Raw genomic sequence first — 22,839 nt, 5'->3', positions numbered from 1 at the left:
CGTCCGGAACCTAACTTGTTTGTAAGTCGGGCAGCATCTGTATATGGTTTTTTCCTTCATTTAAGTTTTTTTGCCGGCGCGACGTAAACTCCCAAAAATATGGTACTTTTGTATAAATGAAACTTCCAAGATCACTTTAACATAATCTTAGTTTCAAAGATGATTCGTGCAAAGAAATGCAAATGCCAAAAGCCTATTTCTGTCTAAATGAAGCTCCTCAAATCACCAACAAGACAACGAATGATCTCCAAAAGAAGGCGAAGCCAAGCGGTCTTACCGGGGAAGGCGTTGACGTCAATGACCGCGTGCTGACCGCTTTGGTTGTTGATGATGACGTCGATGCCGAACAAAGACACGCCGAGCGCCTTTCTCAAAGATCGCGACAGTTCTCGGATCACGTCGTCGCTCGGGGGCTGAGATACTCCCTCCACATTCTCTCTCTACAAAGAAGACATGAGTAGGAAATTTGTCAATTATGGGTACCATCCGGTATACACCAACTATCACAAAACGGCAAATCAATCAAGTCAAACGAGTTTGAGTTGTATAGTGAAAGGAAGTCCGTCTATTTTTAGAGAACCGTTTTTTATGGCTCAACTCATTAAAAACGACTCACTTGCTTTGATGCATTATCTCATCTCATTAGCCGTACCGCTTATCCTCATTAGGGTCGCGGGGGTGGGGGTGGGGGTGGGGGGGCTGGAGCTCATCCCAGCCATCTTCGGGCAGTGGGCAGGGGACACCCTGAACTGGTTGCCAGCCAATCGCAGGGCACACGGGGACAGACAACTCATTCGCTCATTCACACCTAGGGACAATTTGGACCGGCCAATTCACCTGAAATGCATGTTTTTGGAATGTGGGAGGAAACCGGAGTGCCCGGAGGAAACCCACGCAAGCACGGGGAGAACATACAAACTCCGCACAGAAAGTCTGGAGCTGGATTTGAACCCACGACAGGTTCCCATGACATGAACTGTGCCGCACAAGCGCTAACCACTGCGCCGCCGTGCTGCCCCTTGATGCATTATATTTTGAATTATTATGTTGTATAAAAAAGTTAAGAAAAAAAGGAAGTATAAAAGGAGAAAATGAAAAAAGACAGGTTTGTGGTTATCCCTTTAAATCAGTATATTACCAACAATAATATAATCCAGAAAATGAATTCATAATTTGAATAAGAAAATGTATTATTCTACTCAATTATATTTGCATATACTTTTTCCATCTACAGTGAACGTCCAAGCTACTTAATTTTTGAACCTTTTTTAATACTAAACCTCATTCATGTCAAGCAACTCAGTATCTTACAACAAAATGTTAATTAACAATATATATGATATAACGAAACACATGTACAATATATGTTAAACTACATAAATAAACGCGTTTGAAAAAAAAATATGGTGTAAGATTATTTTGTAAGTGAAAATACGACAGTTTGTAAGGGCATGGAGCCGGGGAGGTTGACAGGTATGTAGTATAATGTGAAATAAGTCATTCTCAGGGGATATATCTAGCTTATAAATAGGTTTAAATTAGCCCTCGAAAACCAATCTGGCTCATTTCACACCAAACAACCGAAAGTATTCGAAAATCGGGCAGGCTGGTGTACCGAGGTTAAGTCCGAGGACGACTCCGGCTTGGAAACGTTGTGGCTGTTGAAGAAAATGGCTTTCCTGTCTGAAACGGAAAGAAAGTAGGAGATCCTGAACAGCAGGTGGCGACAAATGCTAGTTAAGATGAACGGGCAAGCTTTCTTACCTGCCGGCCCGGCTGGGAAATTCTTGAGCGAGGGCCTTTCCACCACCGTGTAGGAGTCGCCCACCACAAAGACTTTGTAGAGCACGGCGTTGTGGTTGATGAAACTCTGAATGACGCAAGGAGGCTTCACGTCCTTCAGGTCCTCCTCGCTGAAGATGATGGACATCTGAGAGCAGGAAATAGCAGAGATTGACTATTGGGTTCAGAGATCTTGCTACACGTACAAAAATAAATGCCATATATGCCATATAAATGAACACGTCAATAAATCACGTTATATTTAAATATGACGTATTAATTTATGCATTTCATTTTGTCAGTTTTTTCAGTGTTTTGTTGGATGTTCTTTCATGTATTTTATTTTGTCGTATATTTTGACAGCTGTGTATTTTGTCGCTGTTTTGCTGCTTATTTTCTTATTGGTCTTTTATTTTGTCGCATATATTTATTTATTTTTTCCAGTTATTTGGTCGTGTTTTTAACATTTATTTGGTCATTTTGTTGCTTATTTTGTCGCGCATTTTGTTGTTTATAATTTTTTTGCATATTTTTCATCTATTTTGTGTATTTTGTCTTTTTTTTGGGCTTTCATTTTGTCAGGTATTTTTTCTGGTCATTTCTTTTGTGGTGTATTGTATCATGTACTTTGTTGATTATTTTGTCACATATTTTGTTATTTTTCACCATTTTGTCGCATATTTTTGTTTTTTTTGTGTGTGTATTTTGTCATTTATTATTTCATTTTTTGGGCTTTCATTTTGTCAAGTATTTTATCTAGTCATTTATTTTGTGGTGTATTATATCATGTACTTTGTTGATTATTTTGTCACACATCTTGTTGCATATCTATCACCGATAGCCAATTCGTTCATCACTGATCAATTAATAGGTGAAAAGCTCAGGAAACTCATTTGAAATGTGGTTTGTTGTCCATAATAGATAACACAATAAATACAGAGGCTGCCCTACTTACGAACAAGTTGGGTTCCAGACGATCGTAAGTTGAATTTGTTCGTAAGTTGCTTCATTGCTACATTTTTTATGTTTAAGGTTTATAGAAGTATGTTTAAAGCTTATATAAGGAACCTGTTTTGTTTTGCACTAAAAAAATAAACGTTTAATAAAATAATGTGCTCTATACGGATAAAGTTGAGTTTAACTTAATCTTGGAAGATAATCTTCAAGAGGTCCTACTCCGTGTTGTAGAGTGGCCCAAAAAGCGTTCCAACCATTTTCTCAACCGCATCAAGCTTATTCCACTTTCATTTCAAAATAAACGGCTCGCTTCTTCTTTACACTTTACACCAACCATATTGAAATGATGCAGGAGATATTGAACACTAAAAATGTCAAAGTTCTTAGCACGCTGGAGATACAGTATAGAATGTTTACACACAAACTAGGAAGAAGAAGCGGATTTCTTCTTCAGGGTGGATGCTGGGTGACCTCTCACAGTGCCACACGCCGGTAGTGGCGGAAAGAAGCATTACAGTGATGTCCTGTACTCGGAAAAAGGTGCACACAATACAAAATCTAACTTGCAGAAATGTCCGGATATTTTTTAAAGTTCCGAAAAAATGTTCGTATCTACAGTTTTTCGAGAGTCTAATGGTCGTAAGTAGGGGAGCATCTGTACTTTAAACATATATGACAAACATGCCGAAATATATTAAAAAAAATGGCATTTGTGTCATATATTTAGGTATTACATGATTTTATTTAGGTTTTCATTTATTTTGAAGGCATATATTTGTAGGTATTTTTATTTAATACAATTAAGATGAGGCCAAAATCCAAGTACTTACCTCGTGGGAGTTGGTCCCGTGAGCCACCCGGGTTTTGCAAACTAAAATAGGAGAGACGAGTCAAAGTGACAACGGTTTAGGGGAACTGTGTGATCCGTATCGGGTTTATTAATCGGCCTCGGTGAGGACTCACTGAAAGGGAACGTGATTCCGTGCTTCTTGATCTGCTCCAGCGCACCCGCGTTGCACTCGCTGTTGAGCACCATGAACGGAGGGGAGCGAATCCTCTCGTCTAAAATGAGAAGAAGAGATTTGAGGAACCTCAAAAGTAAATACGGTCGATGACGTTCTACAGAGAGTAACAGAGAGTACATTTGTGGGGAAAAACATTTTAGACGTACAGGAGCCGCAGCCCAAAAAAAAAAAAAAAAGAGTTGCTCACGTTGTAACACGAAATATTTGCGAAGAAAGACATGAAACTGAAATAGTTCAAGATGTGACACAGCAGTAAAATAACACCAAAATATGGATTATTAAATAGGTCAGGTGGACGTTAGAGCACCCTCTGGCGGTCGATTTGATAGTGGCTGCGTCACGCGTGGTTACAAGTTGTGCTGGTAAGTGGCTTGCCAGAAGCGTAGACTTACACTAAATATGGATAGATAGAACTGTGATATTTTTGCTGTTGGCCAGAAAATATAATTGCTATGTCCTGGAAATCAACCAATATACACATGAGGCTTCTTTAGCATGTAAGTCGGAGTTTGCCTGTATCCCACAGTGCCTTGCGACAATACCCCTGATGAAGGGAACTACGTGTGCCAACATTGAAAACCCTGTTTCAAAATTGACAGAGAATTTTCAGATTTAACTTTTTTTTGTAGTAACCTTTAAGAAGGCCACCTTTAAGTCAAAATTACTTTATAGACAATGTAATCACCATTGCTTGACTTAATTTTGTTTTGTTTTTTTAGTTTTCATATAAATTGCGTATTTTGTAATCTGCTCTAAACTGCCATAAAAAACGACAAAAGATGCCTTTATATGTTATTTATATTGGTTTTAACTTTGCAGAAATTCACTTAATACAGGCGATAATGGAACGGATTAACCATGAAAATTGAGGGAATGCAGTAATCCTTGCTTCAACAGTTTATTTTTTAGTTTTGATACTTCATGGATTTGTGTTGTGCAATATGATTGGCTAAACAGTCTCTCTTACAAAAAATAACTGTTATTTCTTAATAAACAAACTAGGAAGAGGAAGCGGATTTCTTTACTGTCAAGCCTGTAAAAAGGGTTTGTTCTTTGGTATCTGTGAATGGAATGTTATTTAGTTGTAATACAGCAAAATTGGAAAAAAATAAACGTTTCTTCTTTACGGACTTCACACGTGACCAGTTCTTTTTGTGACGAAATCCCTGCGATAAACGAAGGAATACTGAACTGTATTAGAAATTGCAACTTACATACAATTCCCTCCTTGATCCATAAATTGGTTGAATCATTGTCTGAGCCACATTTTTCAAAAGGTAGGAAAAAAGTAGCGGTTCAGAGTGTCTCAAATTCGATACTTTGAGGTTACTGTGGGTACACATGCGATCATGATGACCTGAAATACGGGAAGCAGCAGACAAGAAAACTCTGAAGTCACGAGATGGATGATAAAGGGTCCGTGTGATCAATTGCTCACTCCTCTCGATGAAGACAAAACAGGAAAATGACGCAATGTCTGCATCTTTTTCTTTTTTTTTTTTGCACACCAATCTCTTGATTATCTCCCAGGCTGCTGGATTCATATGCAAGTGAAAAACGGCCCTGTCTTTTTTTTTTTACCCTCACAATTTATTGTCACTCGTTTTTTTCTCTCACAGGAGAGAAAATGAAGTACAGACGCTGCCCGACCTACGAACGAATTCAGGTTTGACGATCGTTCGTAAGTTGAATTTGTTTGTAAGTTGATTCAGTGCTATGTTTTGTATGTTTAAAGTTTATATAAGCAACCTGTATTGTTTTGTACTAAAAATAAACATTTATAAAAGTGAAATGCTCTATAAAAATAAAAACGCTAGCGATATAGTACACGTTGTTATGTTTACACTAACCAGGAAGTAGAAGCCGGATTTCTTCTTCGGGGTGGATGCTAGGTGACCTCTTACAGCGCCACACGGCGGAAAGAAGCACTACAGTAACGTCCTCTACTCGGAATAAGGCGCACACAATACAAAATCTAACTTATAGCAATGTCCGGGTATTTTCCGACATTGAAACATCAAATCATGACGTTATTAAAATATCTGATCTTGCTAAGCTCTTTTACGAAGTACAATATTACGAAGAGAAATGAGCAAGGACATTTCTTTGAGTCAGTCGCGCACTACAAAATGTCCAGTAAGAAAAATATAACATCTCATCGTTGTACTGGCAGATGATTTTCCTTAAATTGAATATCAGCGTTTCTAATTTTATTTTATGATTTATATTAAGATATATCTTAGGGAAATGAGTAAAAAGTGGCAAAACAAATACGATTTTACAATTTATGTTTCTCATTATTTTTGTCTTTTGATTCTAAATACTTTGAAGCAAAATTATTTATTCATTTAGAAAATATTTTCATACTTCACTTGTTGCTCAAATAAATCTCAAAATAAATTATAAAATGGAAATATTCAAAATGAGCAAAGTCATCAGCCATCTGCCAAAACAGACAAATGTGTTAATTTTAAACATTTCTATTTTCCTAATTTTATTTCATGATTTATTTTGATTATTAATTTAGTGAAACGTTTAAAATAATACAGCCAAACCTAAGATAAAACTTATTGTAATTCATTTAAAATAATTCATTAAATGTTCTTATTTTACAATTTATAATAATAATATATTTTCCATTATTTTTCTTATTTTAATAGAGATAATTACAGCTAAATGCAGGGATCAGAATGGAGATTTTCATTTTCAGCTGAAATAGCCAGCGTCCAGGAATAAACCAGGGCGGAGCCCCCCCAACGCCAAAAAAAAAAAAAACCTGGGTTTTAGGCAATTTACTTGTCCAAAACCATGCTTATATTTATCATTTAAGTAACATTTTTAGAAGATTAAAATAATTTGCCCACATAACTGATTTTTTTGTAAATACTGCAAGATAAGTTCAAATGCAGTTCAGTCCCTGCAGCTTGTGCGACAATGCGGCCAATTTTTCTAACGGCCGCCAGGGTGCGCCAGAGCAATAAAGGAAAGAGTGAGACAGTCGGATTTTGAATTTGTTAGCTACGCAAGAGAAAAAGTGAAAAAGTCGGAATGCCTTTGGGGTTCAAAAACAGCGGAAATCCGCGGATCCGCGGAAAATTCTGATCCCTGTAAATGATCTTTATTTTATTTCATTTAAAATATTTATTTTCAAACTATTTCACCTCTACCAAAACAAATTCTTAATAAATTATACAATGAAAATAAAATAAATATTGAAAATGTGCAGTATCATCTGCCATACCAGAATTTCTATTCATTTGAAGTATTTTTCATTTAAAAAAACTAAACTGTACTAACTGTATATATACTAAAAACATCTTTTTTTCTGTCATTTATTTTTCTTAAACATGGTTTGTTATTTTACAAAAAACATTTCCTAAAAACAAAACAAAAGAAATGATATTAAAAATGTGGAAAATGATCATACTGGAAGTTTTGAAAAGTATCTTAAAAGGGCTATGTGTATTATTTAGCGCCTTCTAGTGGTAACGACTATACGGATTACAAATAACAAGCAAACATTCATGAGCTGTCGTGTAAACATGCATTTTTTTAAATACTCAAAGGTCGAAATGTAATTTTACATAAGATGAGGCTCACCTAGAGGAAGCCGAGATCATTGGCGGCTATCTTGCTTCTGCGGGCACTCCAAAACCAAAACCAGCAAATAGCTGGGCACGAAAAATAACAATAAAATCGGGGCAGTTCTATCACTTTGAGTGTCCGTAGTTTGTATTCTTCCCTGTGCTTTTTAGGACTCGTTTTTGGTTGCACTACACAAAACAACGACATTGAGTTGTCAAATAATACACACCATCCCTTAAAGAATTAGTTTTACATTTCTCTAATGGACAAAACTTTGATATTGTTTTGCTTAGTTCACTAAAAACAACAATGTTGTGTTTTAGTTTCTTATTTTGCTAAAAGTAATTCCCAAAATAAATCATAGAAGAAAACGAATGTTTGAAATAACAATTAACCCTTATAAATAAGCAAAATATATACAATATACGGCAAGACCGAGACGCAAACGTAAGTGAACTGAGTGGGGAGTTCATGAGAGGAGAGAGAGTGGGAAAGGTGAGATGGCACAACATTCATTTGGACAGGTAACTTAAAATTAGTTTTACCTGGTTATATCAGTATCAGAAATTATTTTCCCCCCATTTTATTAACACTCCACTTATTGAAACATGAATATTTTGTTTGTTTGTTTGTTTGTACATGATTCAATTGTTTGTTTGTTTGTACATGATTCAAATTGAATCTTTTCTTCCGGCGCCGTCACAAATGGCAGCCACTCCAGCAGCTCACGTGTTATTTTCGATTGTTCTCGATTGTTCTCAGCTCAGGGATGCTGCTGGAAATGTGAATTTCCCTTCGGGGATGAACAAAGTATCTATCTATCTATCTATCTAAGTTACGGATAAATATATTGGAACTATTTTTAGGGAAAAAAATGTCTTAAAGACGCAAAATTATCTGCCAAAAAAGTAGACGCTCCCCAACTTCCGAACATTCAAGTTATGAAAAACGGTAGACACGAAGATTTTTTTGTGGATGTCGAAAAATATCCGGACATTCCTGTAAGTTAGATTTTGTATTGTGTGCACCTTTTTCCGAGTACAAGACAGTACTGTAGTGCTTCTTTCCACCACTACCGGCATGTGGCGCTGTGAGAGCTCACCCGGCATCCACCCTGAAGAAAAAAATACGCTTCCTCGTCCTAGTTTGTTTGTAAACATACTATACTGTATCTCCAGCGCACTAAGAACTTTGACATTCTTATCGTCTAATATCTCGTGCATCCATTCAATATGTTTGGTGTCAAGTGTAAAGAGCAGGCGAGCAGTTTCTTTTGAAATGAAAGTGGAAGAAAGCTTGATGCGGTTGAGAAAATGCCAACTTTTACCACATAGCAGGAAGTCGCCTAACTTTTGAAGATCATCTTCCAAAAGCAAGATAGACTCAACTTTATTTATCATTTTAGAGTATATTATTTTATGAAATGTTTATTTTTTTAGTACAAAACAATCCAGGTTACTTATATAAGCCTTAAACATACAAACTATAGCACTGAAGCAACTTACAAACAAATTCATTTTACAAACGATTTTCCTGAACCTCTCGTTCGAAAGTAGGGCAGCGTCAGGCTTTGTTTCTTAAACAAAACACAGCAACACAGCTAATATTTTTTTGTAACATGCCTGGAATAATGGCCTTTAATCTTTTTTAAAAAAAAGCATTACGTGTTATATTACCCAGCTGCCAAACACTTAAGACTGAAATAGTGTCTCCGAAGCTAACCAAGAAACGTTACGAGACACAAAGTTAGGATTTTCTAATAAACGCTGTAAAAATGTGTTGATGTCCAAAATACTTTTGGACGGACAAAGAAGAAGTGCAGGTGGGGCGGGCATCAATCCCGTTGTGTCTAAACAGCGTGTGCCAGTGTCAGACAGAGCGGAGTCTACAGTAAATTTTACAGGACTTCATTACGGGATTGCTTTTGAAACATCACCAAGCAATTCTATTGCTTTCTTTCTGGAGCCTTTCATGCGGCGACGACATTTGCGTCATGTCAAGTTGGACGGTTGAAGATATTTGGTTGTATTGAACAGTAGGATCCCGCATCAACTAATATCTGTTGATCTGAGCAATACGTGTGTAAATATTTTAGAGACAAATCTGCCCCCATATAGGTGTTGGGTAGAAATGACAGTAATATGTAGCTTACATTTTCAGTTACAGGAAGTTCTTCCAATTACATTTCACTAATGGGTAACCCTACCTTTACTTTAGAATGGCCCATTACCAATGACCAATATTGATACGCATTCCTTGCACTTGTAAACATTTCATAGTGCCCTGTTTAGGTGTTGCATGCAGCTGTCCTCTTGAGTGTGACGAGTAGGGGGCAATGGCACTTAACAAGACAATGCCATACAAACTAATGCCAGTTGCCGTTAATCACAAGGGAAGAAGAAATGCAATGGCAAAACAAAGCGACCAGAGAGCAGTGTCTGTGTCATTTTTAAGAAGGCTTGCTGGGAACCAAGGCAACAATTTCAAGCATTTACAAACACTTCAAAAAAATTCAAGCACTTTTCCAAACCTATAAAACACAACATTAAAATTCAAGCATTTTCAAGGATTCAAGCACCCATAGGGACCCTGCACATGAAAACAAAATCGCTAGGTAGATTAAATTTCACACCGATAGTCAAAACATTTCAAAGTTCGAAAAACCAACGAAGCAGCAATTCCTAAGATGATAAAACGATGGGGAAATGCTTACACTACATGTGTGTAAAAACAGCAGATTTGCAACAATGGCTACATTTGCATGCAGGAAATATTCAGTTTATGATCAGACACTGAAGGACGAAGCAAAGGAAGCTAATAATAACGATAGCAGCTAGTGATGATCCAAAGCCTTAAGCCAAGAGTATAACATGAGTGGCTAGACAAGGAAACAGTGGAAAAACACAAAGATTCCTGAATCACTGAACTAAGCGACCTCCGCTTGCATGACTAGTTGTGGAAGGCGAGTGACAAAGCAAGAGCAGCTAACAATAACGGCTAGCAGCAAGCCATAGCCTTCAACTGAGTGACTAACATGACCGGCTAGGGAATGAAACAGGCGGAAAAAAAGAGAAATATCCCTGAATTACAGGACTAAGAGACCTTCGCATGCATGAACAGCTATGGAAGGCAAATGACACTGAAGGACAAAGCAAAATCAACTAACAATAACATAAGCGGCAAGCCATTGCCTGCAGCCAAGTGTCTAATATGAATGGCTAGAGGGGGATACAGTAAAAAAAGACAAATATGCCAGAATAACTGGACTCGGCGACCATCACATGCAGGGTTTAGCTGTGGAGTGGCACAAGCTACCTATGCAAAATGGCCATTCGGGTTTCCGTAAAAGATGATAGCCCAACGTGTTAGCGTCTTTAAAGGGTGTACCAAGTTATGCAATATGAATACAATCTCCTAAAGCTACAAATCATGTCTATGAGACAGTACATGTGTTTTTGCCCACAATTTGAATCATATTTTATTTAAATGAATAAAGTATTTTCCCACCAACATGTGTCGCTCTACAATATACATTAGGCCTTTAAAGCTTTCTCAAGCAATTAAGGTTCTAAAAGTTTGACTCAATTACTTCCAACAGGACAAACAGAAACTGACATCCCAGAATGGATCGTCCCCATCGCTCGGGGATCCACTGCAAAATGTTTACTGTAGCCTTGAAATGAACCATTAGTGATCCGTCTATTATCATGACGGCTCCACACTCGCCGAGTGTTTGCCTTTCTCATGCCGCAACTACGCTTAATTATTAATCTCCCGCATGAACGAGACAACGGCACAGATTAACCGCTGCGGCCGCGGAAGAAAGCTCGAGACAATCTGTTTTTCTTGAACAAATCCCAACGTTTCATCCGGAGCGCCTTTAAAAATGCTGTTGACTTGACGACGGTTTCCGCCGGCAAAAACAGTCCGGCCCGTGAAAACGTGACGAGTATACAAAAGGAAAACGTAGATTCCAGCCCGTAACACAAAACCAGGCGCCTCTGATCCATTACTGTTAATGCTTTAATGTTTTGTTTGGCTCGTTGTACTCAAAGACGGAACCTGGTTGTTCGGTGACTCAGGCCGTTTTGTGATGAATTGATAAACTTTCTGGTTGTGATTGATTCCAAGCTCTAAGAATAGGGAAAAAAAGGGCCCGGATGAATGAGAATATTTTGGTTTTCCAGCAAAAGCTCTTCAAGTGCATCCTGCTATTGAATCCTATTCTGAGACACGTCTCTTTGACCTTTTGCCGAGCACTTATTTTCAGCGAGGCCGAGCTACTTTGTGGTCCAGGCTGATAAGGACAAGGAAGGAGATTTGAAGTTTATTCAGCGGAATGTTTTTGTGTTGTTTTTGCACCCCATGTGCTAATAATTGAATACTAATGCTTAGTATGGCTACGGCTAAAACAAGGAAACATGATAATTTTACATTACACGATCCCATATCAAGTCATGTTTATTTGCATAGCCCTTAATCACAAGGAGTCTCAAAGGGCTGCACAGACCACAGATTATTGCAAACCAGACTATTATGACACCATCCCCTGATCTAAAACCTACATGAGGGCAAGGAAAAACTCAAAATCCTCAACTTGAGAAGGGGCCGCACATGAGGTAATCCGCCTTCCGGGATGACCAGGCTGCCATGGATGTTGCTATAACAATTAATACACAGATATTGTCAACAGGAAATATTGGTCATTCATATTCTATGGAATAAAAGTGTGTTTTAATCCTAGATTTAAACAGTTTCACTGAGGTTGGAGATCAAATCTCAAGGGAAAGAGCATTCCACAGCACCGGGGCCCGAATGAAAAACGCTCTCAAACTTGCGGATTTCTTCTTGGCTCTTGGGATCACTAATAAACCAGCATCAATTTCCTTACAATGTATGTTAACTACATTGATGAAAAAATGTACTATTCCAGAGTAAATGTATTGGTTCACAACCCCACAGAGATTTTTTTTCCATTGTCAGAAATGTATCTTTTTATCTTAGTAGAAATAATTCTTTAAAAGGTGGGGTGCATCATTTTAGGTGTCCTTACAAATGTTGAAATTTAAATACATACATATTTTGATGTGTTAACAATGCCCAACTGAATTCAATGCCTTATGCTTTATTTTCAAATGCGGATATTAGCTTTGAGCTTACTTTTCGAAAAAGCTGTACAGGGCAGAACATTAGGTAGGAGGATTTTGAGTTATGTATTTATTTGTTAGTGTAGCATGGAAACGGTGAAAGTAAGAAAAGTCTTGTTTCAAGTACAATCCAAATGCCAGAGTGTATTCAAGCATATCCATGAAATACACTACTTGGTCGCTCATCATGAACAAGCTGACTGAGGCTGCAATGTTGACATTTGCCAAGAGATGGCAGCAGCAAGTAAAAAAGTTCAAAATTCCGTACAGCTCCTTTAAAATATGAAAAAGAATCTTCACTGTAAGGTCATTTTTTTTTCCCCTCATAGTAACGATTTTAAGTTAAGTTTTTGTGAAGTATCAAAGAACGAAAGTTTTAGTTTTGTTAAAACTTTAGCAAAAATATTTTAGGCTGTTTCAACTTTGGTATTGAAAGATTTAAGCCCAAAGTTCAAGTTTTAAAGCTATTGTTTTTTTTTTTAACTTTAGAGTTCACTAACCTATGGTTAAGTCTGGAGTGAGGACTTTAACTCTTGAGTAAAAGGCTTAAAAGACATATCAACTCGGTAGTTAGCTTTGGGGTCAAAAGAGCTTTAACGATTTAACTCTGAAGTTAAACCTTTATAGGTTATTTAAGTCTACAGTTAATTTTGAGGTCAAAACGGCTTTAGAGCTTTAGGGTTCAGGTGGGGAAGATGTGGAACTACATCATTTATGTTTTACTGCTTCAATTTCAGATTGTAATTTTAACTCTGGAGGAAAAAGCTGTGAAGATAAATCTACAGTTAACCGTGGGGCTAAAACAACTTGGAAATGTTATCTTTAAAGTTAAATATTGATAAGTGCTTTAAGTTTGGAGTCAACACTGAAGTCAAAACAGTTTCATAGCTTATATGGGTTTAAACGAAGTAAAAAGCTTTAAAGCTGCATCAACTCTCGAATTATCCTTTGTGTTATAAAGGAATATATAGCTCCAAAGTTAAAGCTTTGAAGGTGTTTTAATTTTGGAGCTAACCCTGGAGTTAACTTTAAATCTTGAGCTCCAAAGCTTTCACGCCAGATAAAGTATAAAGCTATTATTTTGCCATTAATAGCATTACTACTGTAATTATTTGTACAAATAAAAATAATATGTAACCAGCTACACGTAATACGATTGGCAATTCAAAAGCATCTAAAATGTGTCCCTGACACTGTTACCTGAATATGTGTATAATAAGATTAAATGAAGGTAATTGAAAATGAATTAGAAATCAAACCGACCTCGGAAATCGAGAAACAAATTTGACATATTTTGGAATAAAATCTTAAATTTCAGAAATGCATACCCAAACTAAGAGCCCTCTTCTCTAATCGATACTCAAGACGCAATCTCGGGTTTCATTTAGTTTGCCGATACCAGCACTGATGAACAAAAAGGCAAAAACATTGCACAGTTTTTTTCAACGGCCTGCCGGTGGGTGTCAAATTATAATGTCTTTCAGTGTTTGTGTCGAAAGCAAACCATAGTTGTCAAGGAGGTTTGGCATGCAGGGCCAACACCACCTACATTGATGGAAGCTGAGTGTTGGTGGTTGGGAAGGGACGGTGGGGGTGGAGGGCGTCTTCCTTTGCAAACCAAGTGCACAGAGGGGGACAACGATTCCCGTTTATGTAACCTTCAATGTTTGAAGAAAAGAAAAAAAAACGTCTCGTTGAGATCCTATTTAAGGAAAGCAGAGAGGCGATGTGTGAAACATCCCTCATCACTGCATCTCTACACACACACACAAACACCATCATCATCTTCATCTTCACTAAAAGCTTCGCTGCCATACATGGCCAGACAGGAAATGTGCATGAGTCACAGGTGTGTTCACAGTGCGAGTGGGTAGAGAACACGCCCGTATCGTCATAGGTTCCTGTCAAAAGACCCGGCAGTGATTTGATAGAACTCGACAATCAACAAAGGAGGTTAGATGAAAGCTGCATGAAAACATACGAGCTCTGATTCCAGCAGCAAGAAGATGCAAAGACGGCGTCGAGGGAAGGGTGGGGGCGACTTAAAATGTGAGCGTCCAGCCCCACAGGCGAGGATTAAACATCTGCTTGGAAACGACGGGGGCGTATTTCAAGTGGACGGTGACGTTGCAGTCGCCCGTTTTCCGCATGTCTTTAATGGAAGCGAAGAGCAAAGACAGAGCTGCCATGACGCTGGCAACCACCCATAGAATCATTACTTTAGCTTGGACATAATCAGATTAAGCACTCGTTGAGAATTGTGACAATCATTTAAATTGATTACCCCATATACTCGCCATGCTATATAAGCCCATCCTATAAAACTGCTTCAACATAGCCATATACTAAAAGAAATACTTACCTGAAATATTAATGAAATCTGTATCCAAACAATGATACTTGTGTAAATGAGTAGATAACAAAGATGAATATACAGGTAATAAAGCTTAAAATCAAACGATCATTTTCTTCTTTGAATCATTCGTTGTTGTGAAGGTTTTCCCTTTTTCCTTCTCCTTATCCCTGACTTTCTTAAGACCCATTATAATGAGCAAAAAAAAAAACAATAAAACACACTCAATCGAAATAAAATGAGATATGGTCCCTCTCAAACACAATCAGAACAGCGCCCAAAGACAGAACAGTAAGATAAAATTGGGCGAGAGGGAAGCATGGGGACACCGCACGCATGTGAAAAATGTAGTGGTTATGCATTATCTAAAATTGACTGTTGAATCGAGTGGAACTGAAGCCACCTGGCAGCATGTATCGAACTCAATGAGATTTCTTTTGTTATTTTTAGATAATGCTTGAGGTTATTTTGTTGTATGCAGGTATGCCTAATTTCAGTACTCATAGTTTAAAATTCAGCTTATATGTGTGTGTAAAAATGAACTGAATCGTAATGATTAATTAGAATGTATAACACTTACAGGCACAGCTGATTCAACATTGAGTTTGGTGTGTGTGCGTGTGATAAGCTTGAGAGCTGCCAAACATTGAAAATCATATTTCAAAATGTATAAAAAAAAGTTCAGATTTTAAATTTATTGTAGCATTTAGGAGCACCACTTTTAAGTTGAAAGCGTTTTTTGAGACAAAAAAACGCACACCAAACCTGCTGTTTCTGCAAGTGTCCAGCAGATAGCACCAATACTCTACAAATAACCAAGAAACGATCAAAATTGTCATTACAAAAAATAATTTCTAGCTTAGTTTTTCCTTTCAATTTCTGTAGTTTCCATAGAAAATGTGAATATTGTACACCTTGGTGTCGTAAACTACAGAATTTTCATAGCATTTGGTAGCAATTTCACCAGAGTACCGGTATCGACTCAACACTGACACCAACACCAAACCGCATTGTGGTATCAGTTTGATAATGATTCTTCGGGTGTGCGCCCATCCCTAATAATTCTGGAAATAAGCATTTAACTGGACTTTTTCCTGAATGGAAGCATTTCATTTTGTTGAACTGACCTTGCATGCAGCTTTCTATCCTGTGGATGAGCTGGTAAGACTTGCAGCGGTCCAGGAGAGTCCTGATAGCCGGGAGGGGGTCCAGGACAATGGTCTCGGGATGGGCATCAATGTAGTCCTGAGAGTAAAAAACATGCAATTTTATCCAGGATGGCTTGAGGAAACCTTTCCTTAAGTTATGTAAGACCGATACAGGAGCTGTGAAGATCAATCGCGACCAATCCTTTCCAGTCAGGTTTATGTGTCAACCGCAAAGTTAATTAAATGTGGGTGGAAATCTAAGTTACAGTGGCTTACAAAACTATTTGCCCCACTTGATTTGTAAGAAAAGTTTAAAATACCCAATGAAGTGTGTTCCACTTCATGATTGTGTCCCACTTATTGTTGATTCTCCACAAGAAATTACAGTTTTATATCTTTATGTTTGAAAGTCTGAAATATGGCAAAAAGTAAAGTTCAAGGGGGCCAAATAGTTATCATTTTATCTTCTGACAAAAAACATAAATGCACCTTTTTCGATATATCGGGGCATCTCTCATCAATATCAGATCAGGACACCCAACCACATCATATTGTGAAGAATTTGTTTTCATGTCGAGTTACCCTAAAACTCATTCACCACCTGACTCGATAAAGCTGATTTTTGACAGATATAGCCGTTAACGGCACTGATTATGCGCAGAGGATTTTTGATACCACTATAAATGTCAAAAGTAGAAACTTTCTATGTGGATGCTGAATGCCTATATTTTCTACTTTGTATCACTGCCATTACATGCAAATGTGAGCAGTTCCCTATGTCGCGTGTGAACAGTGTGGAGTCAATCTGTGGAGTTGATGGAAGAAGCAATCAGAGATGCCATCTAAACAACGACATCCCGCTCGAGGGTCCACAAGCAGAGAACGAAGAGCGCGCCAGCGTGGATTATACCACCCCCCCGCCACAGCACGGGGTTGCCTGTTTTACATAACAGCGAGCGATCCATCTCGCCTCGGTGGATTTCTCCGCCAACCGTCCAGGCAATTTCTTTTCCTGACACACAAACGCTGTCAGCTGGAGCTGGCGGACGAGCGTGTTAAACTAACAGGCTGCCTCTTCACATCACAGCTCTTTGAAAACGAAAAAAAAGGAGCAGCAGCGCCGTCACACTCAAATTAAACATGCGCCAGGGGCACGCATGCGATGGAAATCTCTTTTTGGAGAAGTGAGGATTTCATCTTAAGGATTGACCCAGATCTGAATGTGTTCTACTGATGAAATGACTTTACGTAAGACTGACATGATGCAACCAAAAGTGAAGCAGTCGAAAGCCTACATGGATAATGAGGACTGTCCACAGCTGATTTTGGCATCCCAAGGAGAGAAAAAAAACAGATTCAGCACAAAGTAAACGAAAAGAGGGTGTTAAATCCAGGCTAGGAAAACTACAGCTTGCGGGCTGAATCGGGTCTGCAAACGGATTTAATGTGGCCGCCAAAACCAAGCTGAAAGAAGCACAAGAAAAGAATGAGCCCAGCTTCAAATATTGACCTGCAGATTTAAATATGTCGACTGTACGTCGCCAAAGCTTAGTGCCGCTCTCAAAGCTGTATTTGCTGACTACCATTTATCAGCCGGAGAACATTTTATGAAACAATTCATCCCTATGTTATTTTACTAAAAGTACAAGTCACAGACGAGCTGTATAAGGCAATACGATTGCACTGGCCTGGATTAAAAAATACACACATAATAGCACCTGGGTGTATTTGCAAAAGTTTAACCCCTTAACGCTCCTGTAAAATTGGCCAAAAATCCCAATCCAAGGCACACCCAAAGCAAAACGAATACTGTTTTTAACCGTTTGGTCTGTGCACTGCGGCTTCGACGTGCGTCTGTGGATTAATTTTGGATTAAGTTAATCAGGCGGGTTTTTATGCTAGTTCGGACTTTTATACCCGCAAGTCGGGTCGGGCTGGATTTTTTTAGGCCTGATCTTACCTCTATTTGGAGAAGACCAGTTAATAGCACTAAAACTTCTGTAACTGTGTATATTACTTTTGAAAGAGTTGTAAATGTTGGATTTCTTTTTCCACATTGCTATCACTGTTGTGTACACTTGCACGTAAAAATGGTACGTCAAAATGAATAACGAGTGGCATTACATATGTTAATCTTGGGGTCTAATTTTACTAACACTCATCTGCGTATTGTTTTTTTCATAGTTTCACTGGATAACCAATGAGTCTATCATCAATTGAATCAGTTACTACTAGCTAAAGAGATTTGGAGCTAAACGAGGCGATGTCAGTTTTATCGATACAGGTCCTCAAGGCTAATGCTGGCTGTGAACCGTGAAAAAAGCATGCAATTGGCAGAGAGTTTAGTCAATCAAAGGTCAGAAGCTTACAGCTTTTTTAGAATTACTTGTGCTGGACTTTTACGAGGCTGTTTATCGGCAAATGGGAATTATGTGGCGAAACAGACAGATTGCAATACAGAACGTCCAACAATGCAGAGATGCTTTTAGGCGGATTTCCTTTTTAATATGTCGGCATTATCGTGAGTTTTTAAGTAAATATTTTACATGGTTGGATTCACTGAATGGACCTGGATGTCCATGTTTGCAGAGAATCATCTCATTAGTTGACTACCAGGGGGTGTTATTGGTGAGCTATTCCAACTTTGTAGTTTTTGGGTACCTCGTTTCAGACTGAGCCTGATGTTTCTGTAACGAGTACATTTTGAAATTGTACCTTGAATTCCAAGAGTTTAAGCTTTTCAAGGTCATGTGGCATGACATATTTCGGTACTGGTGACATCACACAGACACATATTTGCTTCACAACAGTTCGACGGCGGCTATTAAGGGGTTAAAGAAGCTTTAGCTCCTTTCTATAATAAGTATGAGAACTAACAGCGAGGCTCCCAAATTCAGGTAATTTTTTTATTAGAGAATAAAAACAGAAACAACTTTTACATCATTAAACAATAATTTAATACAATACTAACAGATCTGTTAAAAAAGTATTACGAATAGAAATGTGTTTATATTTTGGGGTCTTTCTCATCCCTTGCCCATTTGTGTACCCCATGTAAACATATTTTCCATCGCGCTAATGGCCAACATTCAAATAGCAGCTTTAATTTTTGTTTTAAGTTGCTTTTTTAAATCACTTATTCATCAAGATATTCAATTCCATGCAATAAAACACTTCTGAAGTAGTCTTTCTATGCAAATTATTATATTTAGTGCTTAAAAATGGAAAATATTACTTTGCTTTTACTTTTTATTTAAAGTTTTCAGTTCCATGTAAATATTTTTTTTTGTATAATTTGAGTTTTTCGAAACACATTGGATAAAATCGTCCCATTATTTATAACTATACGCTGAAAAATAACTTGCCGGTAAATGCAAACAAAAATAAAATGGATTGGTGTATCTATGGTCTTTATTTCGGAGGTAGGGATTTAAAACTATCGGCATATATAAAAAATTAAATCCATCAATCAGTCTTTTTTCCCCTTCTTCAGTCCCAATGCATATTTTTTCAAATCCATGTGGCCCACGTCTCAAAATGTTGCCCACCCCTTGTGTCAAATACTCGTGCCTCTCCCAGTGTAAATCAGGTTCTCATAGAGTCGAATCTATGACAGAGGTCACTTAGTTGACCGCTTTCATCATCGACTGTCAGTAACTAAGCATGCATTCTTGCATCAGACACCCAAGAAAAACTGGTTTATGGTCACAATAGAAGCACACCATCTCTACAGATTGTTTTCAGTACTGACATGCAGTGAGCTTTGGGTCTGGTGAAGCACAGCCAGATTTAAAAATGAATGAACCTACATTTACCATTTCATTGAGAGAGTAATAACGCAACATGTAAACTGTAGCAAAGAAATAAAAACGTTATATTGTCTTACCTCAACTTGCCTAATTTAAGTTTTTCCAACAGAGTGAGGCATCACTACAAGAATATCATCTCTGCTTGAGAGTCACTTTACTGCTGTCTCGGGCAGTAAAATACAGAAATGATGGCGTCAACACAAAGTACGTGTACCAAAACAGTTTGTGAGCCTGGATATGGAAAATGAAACGACTACTTGTAAATACTTGCTAAGTTTGCGAAGCAGACCTTGCGTATCATGGCAGTACCCTGGTGATGCATGAACATTTAAAGAGAGGAGTTAGACAGTTGAATGAAACTGAGTCTGACCCTCCTCTGTAATATTCTGGTAACATTCAAGCCAATACTGTTTTGATGACATGCATTGTACATTTTATATGCGTATATATTTCTATACGAGAGCTAGAGCGTTACACCAGACAGTTCCTGTCAACGTATTTGAAACAAAACGCATGCAGTCGGAAGAACGAACATCAGTAGTTAAAACAAAAACGACAAACGTCAATTATTAAACTGTTTGATTTCAAACTGCTGAGAAATCCTTAAGTTCTTTTTTTTACCGACTTTCCGGCTGACAATTAAACTTCATAAAATGCACATAATATTTCATTTACCATTTTACCGCTGCTAATAAGCCTGTTTTTGGTTTACAGGAACAAAAAGCAAAACGTTGTAATGCTTGATTTAAATTTTTTTATCCGCCGGTCCCTAACAAATGACAGAGGTTTATTTTAAGACCTATGTTTCTACTAACCGAGCGCTGTGCCCAATTTGTTTTAAATAAGGGATTTATTTTTCATTTTTGTACGAATCTGGAGTATGTTTTATAAAAAAGATATTTTTTTTGTACCAAATAAATTTTCTTGTGTTTATTATCATTTGCCACAAAAGAAATAAATTTAATGCTAAATTTCAGAAAATAATATTAATCATTAGACTAATTCTTGATAGTCAGTGACTTGGGAAACACTGCTTAGTGGTGAAAAAATAAAGCGATCCAAAGATATCTGGCCAAAACCAAGTTTTTAATGACTTGTTGCCGGAAGCCAAATCAAATCACAGCTCGCACAGTATGAGTTTTCCACATCAAGATTTAAACTAAGTTATCAAACCTTAAATACATTTTTACATCCCAAGCTAAGCAAACAATTATTTTTAATATGAGTATGGGGTAATATTTAGGGCACTGGCCTATTGTCTATGTAATGTCCCTCCCTTTGGGATGTTCCCAAAAAGTTGTGAGGATTTATGAGTTACCATAAGTTGTTAATGTGCTGATTTTTAGCTGCAACAAAGCAATCGGGATAGAGCGAACTGTTGGTGAACAATACCTGCACTCTTTGCACCAGCATCACCGCCTGAGAGTCATTCTGGTCGGCCTCCAGGATGAGGTCCGTCAGTTTGTGGATGATGACATCCAGGGGACCCTGCTCTTCTAGAGGCTGGCTAAGGTCCAGCTGAGGAGAAAATAGAAAAATCAACGCTGGGTTCATACAAGGGGAGAGATGACTCACTACGCTACATGGCCAAAACGATACCGTTCTGAAAGATTTCCTTTCAAGTTGCATAATTGTGATAAAATACTGTAGCCTAAAGAGAGGATAAATGTTTGAAAATGAAGATCTTCAGAATTGAGCCTCACTGAAATTTGGATAAAACTACAATATGCATCTTATAGCTCACTAATATTGTGACTTTTATGAGGGTACAAAGCAAATAAAATATACACGAAAAAAAACAAACCAGAACCATATTTTCTGTACTATAGAGCGCACCGGATTATAAGGCACACCCCCAAAGAATTGTCTTTGGTCATATATTTTTCATACGTAAGGTGCACTGCATAAAATCAAGACTACAGTAAGAGCTACCGCGCAACCGTTGGGCTCCTTAAACACTTACAGCATATTATAAGTGATTTATGATATTAATCAGTCGATAAGTAGTGCCAGTGTCTGAAACTCATGACAAAAAGTTACCTGAGACCAGGGCAGACAACTCTGAAAAATTGCCTGCCCAGCCATAAAAATGCCTGCCCCATTTTTCACAAATTGAAACATAATAAGACAACTCATCGCAAAAAAACCATTGCTGCAAAGTATTAAGGATTGATAATCAGAATATATAACAGAACAACACTTTAAAATTAAGTTTATCATACATCTACTTATAACATTCATTGCATGTATATGACATTGCTGTTTTCCATCTGCCAACAGTATGTACCTGGATTTACTCATCTTCATTCATGCAATGTTTGCGTTGCGTCGTCTGTACAAGCCACGCAAACTCCTCTTTCCACGATCCTTTACCTTCTGTAGTGTCATAAATTTTGTTAGCTTCTTTTGAATCTTTCTTCTGGGGCTGAGGTTTTGGCTTGATTCCTAAGGAGTCAGGTCGGTAGCCTAGATGGTAGGGCGCCCGCTCCGAGACTGGGAGGTCGCTGATTCAAGCCTCGGCCGAGTCATACCTAAGACTTACAACATTGGTACTCATTGCCTCCCTGCTTGGCGCTCGGCATTAAGGGTTGGAATTGGGGGTTTGGTCACCTAATGACTAAAATGGCTGCGCTCTGTTTGGCTGCGGCTGCGGCTGCATCGGCTTGGTTCAGTTTAATTGTACGGGTCAGGTGTATCGACGTTTCATTCTGTGTGCATGGTTACAAAGAATGACAATAAAAGTAAATTCTATTCTTTCTATTCTTCTATTCTTATCAGATTTTCTTGCGTTCTCTGTGCGTCTACTTTGTAAAATGATTGGCAAATGCGTGACCCTAAAACGATCGGGAAAGTCCGGAAGCACGAACTTATACGATGCAGGCTTCTGATCGGCTGCAGAGTATGCAAATTGCCAAACGAACCGAAATTTTGAAATTTCCAAACCAAACTAAGATTTTGAAATCTGAATAAAGCAAATGTTTGATTTGATTGTTTTTTTTTTTTTTTAAGTTGTTCGCCACCAGGGCGGAGACG

The 22,839-nt window shown here is 37.9% G+C and overlaps 1 protein-coding gene across 1 annotated transcript in view; it reads right to left on the bottom strand.

The window, feature by feature from the left end:
• Window positions 1-22,839, bottom strand: part of LOC148351660 (inositol-tetrakisphosphate 1-kinase-like) — a 62,573-nt gene that overhangs the window by 5,096 nt on the left and 34,638 nt on the right. Inside the window, exons 4-10 of the mRNA XM_088354343.1 lie at window positions 21,199-21,324; window positions 15,977-16,094; window positions 3,703-3,801; window positions 3,570-3,610; window positions 1,765-1,930; window positions 1,616-1,683; window positions 278-440 (exon numbers count right to left, since the gene is read on the bottom strand). Coding sequence (XP_088210469.1) covers window positions 278-440; window positions 1,616-1,683; window positions 1,765-1,930; window positions 3,570-3,610; window positions 3,703-3,801; window positions 15,977-16,094; window positions 21,199-21,324 — 781 coding nt within the window. The remainder of the gene's footprint in view (window positions 1-277; window positions 441-1,615; window positions 1,684-1,764; window positions 1,931-3,569; window positions 3,611-3,702; window positions 3,802-15,976; window positions 16,095-21,198; window positions 21,325-22,839) is intronic.

Source organism: Urocampus carinirostris, chromosome 15, assembly GCF_059441175.1.
Source record: "Urocampus carinirostris isolate Australia breed hairy pipefish chromosome 15, RoL_Ucar_1.0, whole genome shotgun sequence".
NCBI classification, from domain to species: Eukaryota; Metazoa; Chordata; class Actinopteri; order Syngnathiformes; family Syngnathidae; genus Urocampus; species Urocampus carinirostris.
This window is presented reverse-complemented; position numbering and strand designations above follow the sequence as displayed.